The sequence below is a fragment of the Eptesicus fuscus genome, chromosome 5 (genome assembly GCF_027574615.1).
Source record: "Eptesicus fuscus isolate TK198812 chromosome 5, DD_ASM_mEF_20220401, whole genome shotgun sequence".
Taxonomy (NCBI): Eukaryota; Metazoa; Chordata; class Mammalia; order Chiroptera; family Vespertilionidae; genus Eptesicus; species Eptesicus fuscus.
Window position 1 is genome coordinate 46,639,134 of NC_072477.1, and position 15,674 is coordinate 46,654,807.

At 35.9% G+C, this 15,674-nt stretch overlaps 1 protein-coding gene across 1 annotated transcript in view; it reads left to right on the plus strand.

The window, feature by feature from the left end:
* HERC1 (HECT and RLD domain containing E3 ubiquitin protein ligase family member 1) overlaps nt 1-15,674 on the plus strand; it is a 172,181-nt gene that overhangs the window by 132,955 nt on the left and 23,552 nt on the right. Inside the window, exons 51-63 of the mRNA XM_054716166.1 lie at nt 1,059-1,315; nt 2,277-2,404; nt 3,550-3,677; nt 4,483-4,683; nt 6,118-6,248; nt 7,310-7,509; nt 7,880-7,985; nt 9,410-9,556; nt 9,885-9,986; nt 11,220-11,393; nt 13,286-13,579; nt 14,505-14,570; nt 14,703-14,828. Coding sequence (XP_054572141.1) covers nt 1,059-1,315; nt 2,277-2,404; nt 3,550-3,677; nt 4,483-4,683; nt 6,118-6,248; nt 7,310-7,509; nt 7,880-7,985; nt 9,410-9,556; nt 9,885-9,986; nt 11,220-11,393; nt 13,286-13,579; nt 14,505-14,570; nt 14,703-14,828 — 2,060 coding nt within the window. The remainder of the gene's footprint in view (nt 1-1,058; nt 1,316-2,276; nt 2,405-3,549; nt 3,678-4,482; nt 4,684-6,117; nt 6,249-7,309; nt 7,510-7,879; nt 7,986-9,409; nt 9,557-9,884; nt 9,987-11,219; nt 11,394-13,285; nt 13,580-14,504; nt 14,571-14,702; nt 14,829-15,674) is intronic.

Below are 15,674 nucleotides of genomic sequence, written 5' to 3' on the forward strand. Positions count from 1 at the left end.
TTATACCATTTAATTTATGCAATCTTCTAATGAATTTGTATAATCGGTTTGATTCATGTTTTTTAAAATGTGTTTTTCATTGCTCTATATGGTGAATTACATAACATGTATGCTTCTTAAGTTTAGATTATAAAAGAAGTACATGAATACTTTTTCAATGTGCATGAAAATAAATATTAGAAAACCTACCAAATTAGTCTTGTTTGATTAGATTATTTTTATTAGATTATGATTTGAGTCAACATAGATTAGTGATTTTCAACCTTTTTCATCTTATGGCATACATAAACTAATTACTAAAATTCTGTGACACACCAAAAAATATGCTTTTTGCTGATCTGACAAAAATAATAGATATAATTTTGATTCATTCACATGGAACAGCTATTGTGTGGGCTGTTGTCATTCTTTTTATTTGACAGTCTAAGGGAAAAGAGGTCAGTGCCCCTGACTAAATAGTCAGGCATTGCATGTTTTAAAAATTCTTGCAGCACACCAGTGTGTCGTGACACACTAGTTGAAAATCACTGCCATAGATAATAACCCTAATAAGTTTTCTTAATAAGATTTAGATAATGGTAGTGCTGTTTTTCTCTGTCTTAGGATGATAACACTTTGAAAGGAGTACTTAATGACTGCTGTCTACCTTTTTTTTTTTTTTTTTATCAGGACCATGTGGTCAAGAAAGATGGGCCTTAGGATCTCAGCCCAGTCCCTTGACTGTCAAGGTCACTTTTGAGCAGCAAAGGCCAAATTCTTATTTTTTAGGTCATGCTGCCTTTGCCCTGGCCTTAAAATTATTTTTGCTGCATTCTTAGTCTATGTGTCCTTAGAGTAAAGACTATTTATTGATTGATGAATATAAATGTACATTTGCAGTGAATCAGATTTATTATAGTTTGATGAGATAAATGTTTTATGATATCTTGTATGCATAAGTTAATGAAATGATTGCTTGCAAAAATGCTAGTTATTAAAAGATATGGGTTAACCCATTTTTGTTTGTTCACCACCACCAGCTCTCACCTGGGCATCATTTCATTATTTTGTTTAAGCAGGTTTAACTGCTCAATTGTATGTCCATCCTTCCTATGATCCTTCTGCTGTAGGCCCTCTGGAGCTGGCTAATGCCCTGGCAGCTTGCTGCCTGTCCTCCAGGCTGTCCTCACAGCATAGGCAATGGGCTGCTCAACAGCTTGTGCGCACTCTTGCTGCACACGACCGCGACAACCAAACTACTCCACAAACACTTGCTGATATGGGAGGAGATCTCAGAAAATGTTCCTTTATCAAGTTGGAGGCTCATCAGAACAGAGTATGTATTTTGAGTCCCAAGTGTGCGGATCGCTTTATAAAATAGTTTCTGCCCTTCTCAAAGAGCTCAAAGTTTATATCTCTTTCCCCCCACCCTCACACCACACACACACACACACACACACACACACACAGTTATCAATATTTAGCTGGTAGTTGCCAACTCTCTCTGTATGTTTGTTTGATATAATATTATACAAACAGGAAAATCAGATGGTGAATAAAAAGAAAACCAAAGAAATAGCCTCACAAAAGATGAAGGCTTATACATGCAAGAGGAAAAGACATTGGCCTCACTGTTTTAATATAACCCACTGGGCCCTTGAGCAGTGACAAGGGCAGTTTAGGAAATGAAGACTGGCCTCTGTTCACTAATTTTAAAATCACTTCTTGCCTGGCTGGTGTGGCTCAGTGATTGAGCATCGATCTATGTACCAGGAGGTTCTGGTTCGATTCCCAGGCATGGCACATGCCTAGGTTATAGGCTCAATCCTGAGTACAGGGCATGCAGGAGGCCACTGATCAATGATTCTCTCTCATCATTGATGTTTTTATCTCTCTCTCCTCCCTTCCTCTCTGAAATCAATAAAAACATTTATTTTTAAAAATCATTTCCTAGTATGTGTTATTTTATAAAACATACAAATATGTTGCAGTATTTATACTTTATTGAATTAAATACGTTTTTAAATTAAATAAACATGTTTAGTAAAGATTTCAACAGGTTTCAGATAACTGAAATGATTTGGTGCATAATACTTTAAAGCTATACTTTAAATAGGTGTGTATTCACAAGCTAATTAGAAAAGAATGAGACCATGCCTATTGCATTATAACATATATACTTTCTTTTACAATTTAATGATAGATTTATTTTTTAATTTGATAGAACTTTTTCAAATGACAGAATCATTTGAATTAAAACTTGCTCATATGTTGCTGGACATTTTCACCTTTTCTAGGTAATGACGTGTGTTTGGTGTAATAAAAAAGGACTCTTGGCTACAAGTGGCAATGATGGCACCATCCGGGTGTGGAATGTTACCAAGAAGCAATATTCACTGCAACAGACCTGTGTGTTCAACAGATTGTGAGTGTTAACGTGACCTTTCTTGTGCAACATCTAAAGTAAGAGAATTCTAAACATGCTGTATTTTGGTTGTGTTAATGTAATCAAACTGTCACTAAAATGTTTTGCAGTTTTTTTTAGAATAGTCTTATTATATATCCCCAATGTATGTTTTTAAATATTCAGAACTAGAGGCCCGGTGCACGAATTCATGCACTGTGGGGTCCCTCGGCCTGGCCTGTGGGATCAGGCCGAAACTGGCTCTCCAACATCCCCCGAGGGGTCCCGGATGGCGAGAGGGCACAGGCCAGGTTGAGGGACCAACCAGTGCATGATTAGGGCCAGGGAGGGACCACAGGAGGGCTCCAGGGCATGTCCGGCCCATCTCACTCAGTCCCGATCAGCTGGACCCCAGCAGCAAGCTAAACTACCGGTCGGAGCATCTTCCCTCTGGTGGTCACTGCACATCATAGCGACTGGTTGACTGGTCGACTGTCTGCCCCCTGGTGGTCAGTGCACGTCATAGCAAGCGGTTGAGCAGCCTTAGCATATCATTAGCATACTACACTTTGATTGGTTGAATGGACAACTAGACACTTAGCCTATTAGGCTTTTATTATATAGGATAGTATTTGGCAAGTAAAATTATTAACTACCAATATCTGGAATTACTCAGAATTAAATCAAAATCTATTATCTTGCAAATAAATGTTCATTTCTGTAAAACAGTAGGCTAATATTCCATCATTCTTTAAGGATTATTTAGGAATTAGAGTAATGATATTTCTTTTGTAGTAGAATGTAGCTAGCTATAGTAGGTGTTTCTTTTCCGTGAACTTACCTAGAGATCAGGCAAACAAGACTCAGTGTGTTCTGAGTACAAACCATTGTACAACCCACACAGAATCAGAATGTCTTTATTGACAAATGATGTTCTATATTAAATGGTGTATGATCTAAGCATCACTCTTTTATAATTCTTTTTTTGACATTATGACAAACACTAGAACATGTGATTGTCAAATACTGTTAGCCAAGTTGTTGAAATGTTAAGACTCTGCTATTATGTACTGAGGTCTACATGAAACCCTTACTTTAAGATTCGAGGTTTAGTTTACTTTTGGATGATGGGGATTAAAATTTCATACTTATCTATTATTTTCTAGGGAAGGGGATACTGAGGAAAGCCTGGGGTCACCCAGTGATCCAAGTTTCTTGCCTGTTTCCTGGAGTATCAGTGGCAAATATCTAGCTGGCGCTTTGGAAAAGATGGTGAATATCTGGCAAGTTAATGGTAAGTCATGTAAATACTAACGGCACTTTTGAGTCCAAGCAATGGCTTCCCTTCACCTTGAAACTCACAGTCTGTTAATCAACTGTGAAAATCTATGCATAATGTGGTTTAAATTAAAGAGGAAGTGTTCATTTCCTGATTTTCCTTTCTTGGAGTTTCAACTAATCCAATAGCTGTAAACTAAAAATTCTTTTCATGTACCACTAAATATTCAGAGTAGGATTTGAGGAGTAGTGATCACTCAATTTTCAGCTATGTATTCTTTTAAAACACTTGAAAATATTTTTATTATTTATGTGTGTTTCACTGGTAAAAATTCTTGTCAGTTTTTAATAATACCTCTCGCGAAAGTAAAAATCAGTAATGTAATCCTAAACAAAAAAAAATAATGTAATCTTGGGCTTATCAGTATTTTGTTCATTTTTGTACATTTGAAGAATGGTTGTTCTATTTCACATATGTGAAGGACTAGCTAGCCTTAACTGTAGGTAAATTTCTTATGTTAATTTGTTTTTCAGAAATTATTAGGAAAGGACTTAAGTGATTAACATTTGTACACTATTTTCCTTTACTCTTTTTTCTACAAAGTTACCATACTTGTTACATTGATAGTTTTAGAAAAGCCTATTAATGTCTTAATCTATGTCTTATATAAATGAAGGATTCTGTCTAATATTCATTGGTAGTCTATTTTGAAAATGGGGACTGCTTTGAGCTATGTTAGAATTAAGTAGCATTTATTTTTGTTCTTGTTATTGTTTTTAAGAATTAAGTAACAAGCAGTTAACATTTTCTTTCTCTTTAGGAGGAAAAGGATTAGTAGACATTCAGCCCCATTGGGTATCTTCCCTGGCTTGGCCAGAGGAGGGTCCAGCTACAGCCTGGTCAGGAGAGTCTCCAGAATTATTGTTGGTGGGGCGGATGGACGGATCTCTAGGATTAATTGAAGTTGTTGATGTGTCCACCATGCACCGTCAAGAATTGGAGCATTGCTATCGAAAGGATGGTAAATGACCAGATTTGTGTCTAGTTGAGAAAGTGATTTTCCCTAATCAAATAGACTATGGGTTTTTTTGGAACTTGCTTTTAAAAATGCTGAGTGAATGTTACTTTTGGCTTTGTTTTCTGAATTGTCCAATTGGTGTTTTATTTTAATTAGTTACTAAGTTGAAAGACACTTCTCTTCCAACCCATACCAGAGGTTTCTGCCAAAAGAGATCTAATAGTGTTATATTAGTCATTCATCTTTTGTGTATCTGAACACTTATGACAGTCTCTAAGTCTTCTTTGAAAGTTAGGAATGCCCAAGAAAAAAAAGATAATCATTGGTAGAGATGAAATTGTTAACAAATGAGTGAAATTGAGGAACTGGGGGAAAGAAGAGGAGAGGGTAGTTTCTAGTCTTTCAAGAGATAGTAAGAAGTCTACTTTCATTTATTTTCTCTTTTTGTTCCCTTTGGGTACATAGGTGTCTTACTAGATAGTTTTTGTTAGTTGTTTGGAGCAGTGGGCTCTTTCAAAGTTCACAGCCCTATTTTTCAATGGTACTCTGTTAACAGAATAGAACAATTCGGGGATTTTTAAGTTTTTTTTTTAATACATTCATAGGGTTTAAAATTTCTTAAACTTAAAAAGGTATACAACAAAAAGTTTTTCTCCCATCTGCTTAGTTCTCCTGTCCCCATTCTACTCACACAAATAAATACTGTTTTTTACTTTTTTCTGTAGCTATCCAGTGTTATATATACTTAAAGAAGCAAATATGAATATGCCTTGTTGGAATAGAATCTGCTTGATAGAATATGGAAACATGCTGAGAAGGGTATATTAAGCAAAGAAAGGACAAGTCATTTTCTTTCTATGACTTGGGCTATTTCACTTCTCAATTTCATGGCAGATTCTGGTCCAAAAGGAAAGAACCTGATACAATCACTTAAAATCAGCATGGGAATTCAATATTTGTCTTTCAATACCCACCTGAAAATAATGAAAGATTTAAAAAATGAGGTATTCCATACACTTGAAACTAATACAAAATAATAGTGAATGTAAACTATAATCAAAATATTAAAATACATATACAGGATGTCCCCAAATATGTATACACACTTTGAATACCATTATTAATTCCAATGGGTTAAATCTGAAAAGAAAGAAACATCAATTCAGTTATCAGCTGTTAAAATGTATATACATTTTTGGGGGGACACCCTGTATATATTTTAAGTGTGGTAGTCCTTGTCCCTTGTAAATAAAACTTGTAAAGTGGGTTACATGGAATCCTTGCAATAAGCCTACATTTTATCTAAATTCATTACAGAGGTGTCTGGAAACTTACTTACAATTTTGCAGGAACATATATTTTTTGCAGTCTTTTGTCTTTTTAATGACAAATAAATCTCTCTTTTATTTTCTTTTTCTGTTATTCTTATCATGTTAGTGTCCGTAACTTGCATTGCTTGGTTCAGTGAAGACAGACCATTTGCAGTGGGTTATTTTGATGGAAAATTATTATTGGGAACAAAGGAGCCACTTGAGAAAGGAGGCATTGTTCTAATCGATGCACATAAGGTAAAGCATCTTTGCCAGATGGTTATTTTTTTGTGTTTCTTATTGTAGTCTTCCTTGATACTAATTTCTTTTAAAAAAATTTTTACATCAGTCACTTATGATTTAATATTTATTGTTAGCTCAGCTGGTGTGGCTCAGTGGATTGAGTGTTGTCCTATGCACCAGGAGGTCACCCGTTCGATTCCTGGTCAGGGCAAATGCCTGGGTTGCTGGCTCAATCCCCATTAGGGGCGTGCAGGGGACAGCCAGTTGATGTTTCTTTCTGATCAATGTTTCTATCTCTCTTTCCCTCTTCTTTTGTCTCTCTAAAAAATCAATAAAAACATATTATTTTTAAAAACAGTAAGCAGGCTTTTAATGTAAAACAAAAAAAGTCTATAGTTACACAAAATCTGTAAACCATAGTATATACATGAAAAAGTCTACGTAAGAAAGCCATTAAGCTAAGAAAGAAATAAAACCAAAGTAGTGAAATAGGAACATCCTTGGAATATCCCGTCAAAGTACCTCCCTCTAATAAGAGAAATTCCATCTATGAGGAATGATTCCTTTACCTTAAACAAAGGTTGCCAGTTCAGATGTTTACAGGGCCAGCTAGGCAAGTAACATAAATGCATGAAGCCAGGAGTGTGAAGTTGTTTAGGAGTGTTTAAAAAAAAAAAAAGAGACAAGAACACAATGATAACAACCATATAAACACAAAACATGATTCTCACGAGTATTTGCTAATTTGGTATGAGGGGTACATTTTTTTGAAGTTTTTTCTTTTTCAAAGTTAATGTCAATAAAGATAACTTAAAAATACTAATGAGGGGTAACATATTCCTTCAAAGTCAGAATTTATTTAACCAATATTTATTGAGCATTGACGATAGCAAATAATATGATGCAGACTATTTTTAAGGGTGAGTTGGGTCTAGTGATTGGGAACCATATAACAGTATCTGATTTTCATATAATGTTGATTTCCAAATAAGTTCTAGAATAGGTCATAAATATTGAGTTTAATGTATTTGTGAAGGAAGTATTAATACGATTTTTTCTCCCCTTACCGTTTTAAGGATACTCTTGTTAGTATGAAGTGGGACCCAACAGGTCATATTCTTATGACGTGTGCCAAAGAAGAAAATGTGAAACTCTGGGGGCCTATTTCAGGATGCTGGTGCTGTCTACATTCACTCTGCCATCCATCTATTGTAAATGGCATCGCGTGGTGCAGCCTCCCAGGGAAAGGATCCAAGTTGCATTTACTGATGGCTACGTATGTTGTAAATTTGTGTGTGTGTGTGTGTGTGTGTACATCTGTCTTAATTGTTATGTTAATATAGACTGTTACTTGCATTACATGTGGCTTCTCCGTAGTCTTAAAAATTTTATTGTCAGATGTTAATCTTAAAATGTGTGATATCATAAGATCACCGTAGAGAAATAAAGAATTTGAAACTTGGTATGTGATCTACTTATCTGGGTGTGATGATGTTAGAATATCGGACCTAGTTGTATTATAGCATACCTACTACAAATAAATTTTAAAATAATACTGTGGTAGTTCTATCAGTTGATTGTTATTTGAAAATATTTTTACTTCTGCATATTGACATGTTTTGGTTTTATGTGATCATTTTTTTAAGCGGCTGTCAGAGTGGCTTAGTATGTGTTTGGCGTATTCCACAAGGTATCACACAAACCAGTGTGGCTACTTCAGAAGGATGGTGGGACCAGGAATCAAATTGCCAGGTAAACATTCTGGTTTTTTTAAAACCTTATTTGAAACCATAAATAGTATAAGTCATCAAAAGACAAGAACCATTAAGGGAACGTGAATAATTGTCATGCTTATGTGCTTTCTGAATTGGATTACTTTTTTGTAAGTCATAGACACCGTATTACTTGTTAAGATGAGATATTCAATAAGTATTAAATGATGATCATTTATGGGTAATGGATATAATTGATACCACAGATAGATGAATCCTAAGTTAAGTCTTTGGTACAGTGCAATAGGAACACCACAGGAGCATACCTTATCTAAAGTATCTCCTACTGATACCAGAATTCCATCTATGAAGAGCAATTTCTTTATCTTAAACAGAGGTTATGAATTCAAATGTATGCTTACAGGGCCATCTAGGCAAATAAAAATTCCTGAAGCTGGGAATTGGAAGGTGTGGAGAGGGTTAAAAAAAAAAAAACAGAAGTCCACGTGCTTCATATAATGGGCACAGTTGCTACAAAGCTGTTTGTTACCTTGAAGAATTAAGAGCCTATTGCTGCCAAATTGTCTAATTTTTTTTATAGAAGCCCAAAATCCAGTGTTTTAAATAAAATCTCCCAATATTACACATTTTGATACCTGTCTTAAAAATTCTTTACAACACTGGGTGGCCAATCAAATTGCATCCCTGAGCTAACAGTTTGCAACCTTTGTTGCTCTTCGTTTTGTTCATGACACAAACACCCCTGGAAGAAATAGGATTTATGTCATCTTTGGATAGATGAGTACATCTGATATTATACTCTGTCATAACTAGAAGGAAGAGGAACCTTAAGGGCAGGGAGAAATGGGTAGGGAAGTATGAATAGGTAGCTTATTAATGAGAGGAAGATATCTCAGAGGTGGAGGTGAAAGCACTAAAGATAAATCTAGTTTGCTCTTTGTGGTAGAGAGCATTTAGACATGCCTTACCTGTCACACTTCTAGAACCTACAGAGCAAACACCAAATTAGACACCATATGAGAGAACCATATGCAACAAAAAGAGGGGCCTGTTTGTATAGAGCCAGCATGTACAATTCATAAATGTTAGATGCTGAAAATGAAAATTACATAAAGCTCATGTTAAAAATTAAAACACTCATTAAGAAGTAAAAGTTAGAATTTTCCTATGTCTGAGGGATAATTAGAAATGTAGAAACTTCTGCCAGTTTGAAAAGTTAGGAAACAGCTTAGAAGTATATAAAAAAAGATGAAACTCACCTGAGCAAAGGAGAACCAGGTTAATGTTTTATTATTTCTCATTCAGGCTAATCCTTCTGAGAGTTGTCCTTCCCTCCTCCCTAATGTTACACTGAAATATAAAATTTCCAAGAATGAATTGTAAATCTTGAATCTATAAATTATTTTACTTTCAATATATGTTAAAAATAAAAATGAATTGCAGGATGGATATAGGAAACCAGCTGGAGCCAAATGTGTTTATCAGCTACGAGGACATATCACCCCTGTCCGGACAGTTGCCTTCAGTTCAGATGGGTTGGCCCTGGTGTCTGGTGGACTAGGTGGGCTCATGAACATTTGGTCTTTAAGGGTAAGAGTACAGATGTTATTTTTACCTTAAATGTTTTTACATTAACTACATATGATAAAAATTAACCCAACCAATTCTAGGAATATTTTGTATAATAAATATCTTGAATACTGGAGAAACTTCTTTCAGAATCCTCCACTCTTTTAATTTTTCTTATTGAAAATGATCTAGGCTCTAGAAAATTGGGTAGAAGGTATATAATTGGACATCACCAAATTTAGTGGAAGTGCAGATTTTAGAATGTTTTTGTGAATGTGAAGTATAGATTTAAAATGTAAATAATAACTAAGATTAATTAATGTGTATTGATAAATGCATTTCATTTTAGGATGGCTCTGTCTTGCAAACTGTTGTGATAGGCTCTGGAGCTATTCAGGCCACAGTATGGATTCCGGATGTTGGGGTTGCTGCTTGTTCAAACAGATCAAAGGTAACTTGCAATTATATAAAATCATGGGATATCAGCCTATTAGGTATCTTAGAAATCATAGTCAAACATCACACTTTACAGAGGAGAAAACTGATATTCAAAGGGATTGTTTCTTGCAGTTATTTAGTGGCAGAAAGAAAACTAGAACCCAGGTCTCCACTTGTTCTACTATACCCTAGACCAGTGATGGGCAACCTTTTGAGCTTGGTGTGTCAAACTTCGCCAAAAAACTGAGCATAACTCGGGTAGTGTGTCACTTGGAGGAAAAAACTAACTCCAAGACTCTAGTCGCAAATGTTTCATCCTCAGGAGCAGCAAATGTTTCATCCTCGGCATGCAGCCACGTGTCATCAGAAATGGCTACGCGTGTCAGTGCTGACACGCATGTCATAGGTTCACCATCACTGCCCTAGACATCAGTGAAATGTTTAATTATTGAAGGGCTTTATTTCTATTGGAAATTATTTATGTTTTTTGACTTTCTGCCATTTTTGAGAAAGCAGCGGACTTTCTTAAAAGAATGTTCCATAAAAGAAGAACCATCCCAAAGATTTTTAACTCAAGTATACACAATATATTTTGTCTCCCAAATTTAATATTCTATGAAGAAAAATACTATCCATCTGCTGTGAAGTAATTCTATGATATGACATTATTCCCTATAGTATTGCCTTTTATATCCTTAATGAATACAACCAATGTGCTGCTTTGGTTTACATTTTATGTGGTTAAATGATATTAAAGTAGAGCTGTAAACCTGCATGAATAGTCCTACTAAAGTCTAATATAGAAGCAGACCCTAGGCAGTAGTGGCTTGTGTATAATAAACTATAGAGCCACAGTTAGAACGTGTTGCTTCTTTTGCAGATATGTCCCTCAGCAGGCAGGGTACTACTTCCTCTAGTACCCTGTGGTCATGTCAGACTTTTAAGTTACACTAGATGCCTTGTCTTACAAGTCCTAGGTATAGCAAATAATTGCTATTATCTCTTTAAGAAGAATCAGCTAATCCAAGGTAGTTCATAAATTTTATGGTTATTTATTATTCACCTGTTTTTACTTAGACAAAATTTAGGATGTTTCAAAGTTCATAGGCATTAAAAGTACAGCATAAAATGTCCAAAAAGCAAATGTATTTAATGCAATTATTGATATGAACCTTCTCAGATGTGAATGGTGATAGAATTTTCTCTTATTAAAACAAATCATATGGCATGTTTTATTTCCCATCAGGATGTTTTGGTCGTGAATTGTACAGCAGAATGGGCTGCTGCCAATCATGTGTTAGCAACCTGCAGGACTGCCCTGAAACAACAGGGTGTTTTGGGACTAAACATGGCTCCCTGCATGAGAGCATTTCTGGAGCGGCTTCCCATGATGCTGCAGGAACAGTATGCCTATGAAAAGGTGAGCGATTACGCTCATTCTGACATTTACAGATGCCTGGTGCTTTGGAATTTGAATTATAGCTTTGAATTTATCCCTTAAGAGCGTGAGATCTGAGGAAAATACATGGGGCTATTTGGGCAGAATCAAATGAAGCTAAGTTGTGCCTAAAACAGTTGTTAATAATCCTAATTCTACTCCTACTTTATTTAAGTGAATACAGTTTTAAAATGACCCTTAAATTTGTGTGGTGTTTATATCATTCTTCAGGTTATTTATTGACTCCAAAATTTTTTAAAATACCTGTGCCTCAGAGTATCATCTTCCCTGTTTTAACCCACATATCTATTTTTATGTGGTTTTGCCATCCCAAAGTTGGGAGATGGGAGTGAGTGTGGGTGTCAGAGTGAACATCTTTTCCACTTATCAGGTGGACCTCGTGGAAAGTTGTATGGAAAGGCTAAGGTTGAACTATTATATAGGTCATTAAATACTAGATGAGGAATTATGGAATGTGAGCCTGAGTAACCTGTCTTTCAGGCCTTACTAGTCACTGTGCTGCCTCCTAGGTAAAGCTTGTTGGGTTTGGTTGTTTTGTGTTTGGGGGTTGTTTTTGTTTGTTTGTTGTCAAGCTACATTAATGTTATTTCACTGATGTATTTGCCCAGGTTTTCTACTCTGAATCCCTTAGCTCTTACAGAGTTGTTCTGTTAGGACCAGGGAGAGCCATGAACGAAGAATATTCTTCGCTACCAGGCTTCCCTTGGGTAAAGGAGCAGTTGTGAGAGGGAGCAGGTCTCTATGGTTCAGTTGTTACCGGTCTGCCTTTTTTTTTTTTTTTTAACTTAAGAAAAACTAATGAAAATACACTAAATACAATGAGATATCCTGAATTGGATTCTGGAGCAGAAAAGGGGCATTAGTGGGGAAAAATAAAACATAAATAAAAGTTGTGTTGTTGAGTTAATATTGTACCAATGTTTATTTTTTAGTTTTGATAACTGCACCATAGCTATGTAAGATGTTAACCCTTTGCACTCACTTGCTTTTTTCTCGATTCCTTTATTCTACTTGGGATTTAATTTTTTAAAATACCCCAGATTTTACAAAGCGCAGCAGTAGAATAAAAAACTGGAGTTTCTTTTCATACAAACTTATATATTTGGATTTTTTTATATTTCAAATTATTGATACATTCAAAGAGTAATTTTAATCTCTATAATTTTTCATGGTGTGATATTTTTTGAAACATTCACCCACATGAAGACCTGGTTTACATTCACATGTTTCACAAATATAAATCGTCTCTCTTCTTCCTCCTTTGATTTTTCTGTTAGAACAAACAACACAATCTTTGTGTTTTTTGTTAGGGTGAGGTGTGATTATATGGAGCTTTCCATCTAAGTTAGTGGATAATAATCTACCCCTGGAAGTTAGTGTACCATCTCTGAATTCTCCAACAAGATCATGTACTAGTTTCCTAATAAATTTCACATGCATTATCGGTTTTTCATTTTTTCTTTTTTGGCATCAGTTGAGACGGCATTTACATTTTACTTCTCCTTTCATGCTAATGAAAACAAGAAAAGATACTGGAAAAATAGACAAAAATCTTCTTTCCCCCCCACGGTAAAACTGTGTGTTGAGTGTGGCTCGACATACGAGCTGCTACCGATGCTAACCGTGTCGAGTCACACTCGACATCCGAGTGCAAAAGGTTAACATTAGAGGAAGTTGTGTGAAGGGTTTTCTGTACTATCTCTGCAACTCTTTATATCTAAAATTATTTCAAAGTAAAAAGTTTAAAAAACAATAAACTTAAAGAATAAATTACAGGCTTTAGGTGTGCACTAGGTTAATTTAGAATATTTGGGAAAGGCTCTTCAACATAATGTTCTTGCATTTTCTCTTAGCCTCATGTGGTTTGTGGCGACCAGCTTGTTCACAGCCCCTACATGCAGTGTCTGGCCTCCCTTGCTGTGGGACTTCATCTGGATCAGCTCTTGTGTAACGCTCCAGTGCCACCACACCACCAGAACTGTCTCCCTGACCCTGCATCCTGGAATCCAAACGAGTGGGCCTGGTTAGAGTGTTTCTCAACCACCATAAAAGCTGCTGAAGCCTTGACCAACGGAGCACAGTTCCCAGAATCTTTTACTGTTCCCGATCTAGAGCCAGTTCCAGAGGATGAACTTGTATTCCTAATGGTAAGTGTAAGGTGAACTGCTATTATTTGCAGCTGCAGTTGTAGCATGGGTGTTTAGTATATAGCAGACCCTCAGTAAGTATTTGCTAGCTTGAGTAGACCCTTAGATAAATTTAAAATATTTTGCTTTTAGATAGTATCTTTCGATCTGATGACATGAGAACTGTGAAGCTCTTGTAAACATGCTGGTTCTCAATGATATAGTCCCATATCTCCTCCCCTCCCCCCTTTTTTAAAGTCCATAAGTGCCTTGTTAGTATATATTTTATTTGTACAGGATGGAGCAAAAATAGGTTTGCAGTTGTTTGTATGGAAAATAATATAGTAATTAATAAATAGTAATACAAGAATAAACTCTGTTTTGCATATTCACAACTATAAACCTACTTTTGCCCCATTGTGTATATATTTTAGCATCTTTTCCTGGTCATCTTATGAGATTTATTCCACATATGGATTCAAATTATTTGGCACTTCAGCCATGTTTTTAATTACCATTAAATAAGACCTATGGAAGAGCATTCTGATGGTATCTAAGAGTATCTTGCTATAGAAACTGTCATTTTATAGATGAGGAAACTGAAACAAGTCCAGCAAAATGAAGTAACCTGCCCAAAGCTATACAGCAAATTCACAGGGTCAGTGACTCTTGCACAAGACTTTGTACCTGCAGGTGCTCAGAAGTTAGCTTTGAATTTCCAAGGCAATTGTGATAGTGATATAATTGATAATGAAAGTGTTTATAATAAAGGGAAATATTAACAATGCAAAAAATCAAGTTTGGTGTAATTATAAAATTGCTCTTAATTTCTCATAATATTACTAAGTTCTCTTTTGGAAAGAAGACTTAGTTATTAGAATAACACTTAGTTGTTATTTAAAAACAGATAAGCAAGATTGATCCTGATGTTTGCTCTGCCTTGCAGGATAACAGTAAATGGATTAATGGCATGGATGAACAAATTATGTCTTGGGCAACTTCCAGACCTGAGGTCAGTAAAGATGAAGATAATTATATGGTTTTTCTCAGTAAATCTTCTCATTCTAAATGCTTGTGTGTTTGTGCCCTGGTGTCTCCCATAGAGACTGGCACACACTTGGTACAGATGATTGTGTTTTTCTAGGACTGGCACTTGGGAGGTAAATGTGATGTCTACTTGTGGGGTGCTGGCAGGCATGGACAGCTGGCAGAAGCTGGAAGAAACGTAATGGTACCTGCAGCAGCTCCCTCATTCTCACAGGCTCAGCAGGTAACTAACAGGGTAAAGAAACGAAGAAGGAACTTGGGAACTGACAATTTTGATTCCCTGTCAGCTATCAGTAACTTACAGTGGAATAAAGTTTGTCCATTTCATAGTCTTCTGTAAGGAATCACTAAAGAAAGTCATGATGTTAGAGCTTCCAAATAAAAGCTTTCTAAGATTTTTTCAGACTTAAGTTTTGTTAATAAATTTCTAAATTTTTCTTGCTTTCATGTGTAGTGAATTGACATCTTGATTTATTAAGCCTGATCACTATATATTTCTAGAAATTAAGATAATCCTAATTATTGATTCTCTCTTTGCATCTATAGAATTACTATGGTCTTTAGCTGGATTTAATTGACACTCCTTCCCTCTTCTAATAATTGTGTACTATATTTCCAAACTTTTTTTTTTTTTTTAATCCTCACCTGAGGAAATTTTTTCCATTGTTTTTCAGAGAAAGTGGAAGGGAGGGAAGGGGAGACAGAAAGAAAGAGAGAGAGACAGAGACAGAGACACAATGAGAGAGAGAGACCCATCGATTGGTTGCCTTCCTCATACTCCCCAACTGGGGTGAGGAGTAAACCTCCCAACACAGGTCTGCCCTTGACTGGGAATCGAACCCGTGACCCTTCAGTGCCTGGGCTAATGCTCTAACCACTGATCTCACCAGACAGGGCTCCAAACTCTTCTTGAGGCAACTGCTTTCTCTTTTGTTCTTCTCTACCTCATGAAGGCACTCTTCTTTCTCCTATACATCCTTTCCAGTTTCTGCCTTGTGCTGACCTGTAGCCCTGTCTTTACTATTTCCCCATCATCCTTTCCTCCTCCTTTTATCGATTTTTTTGTTAA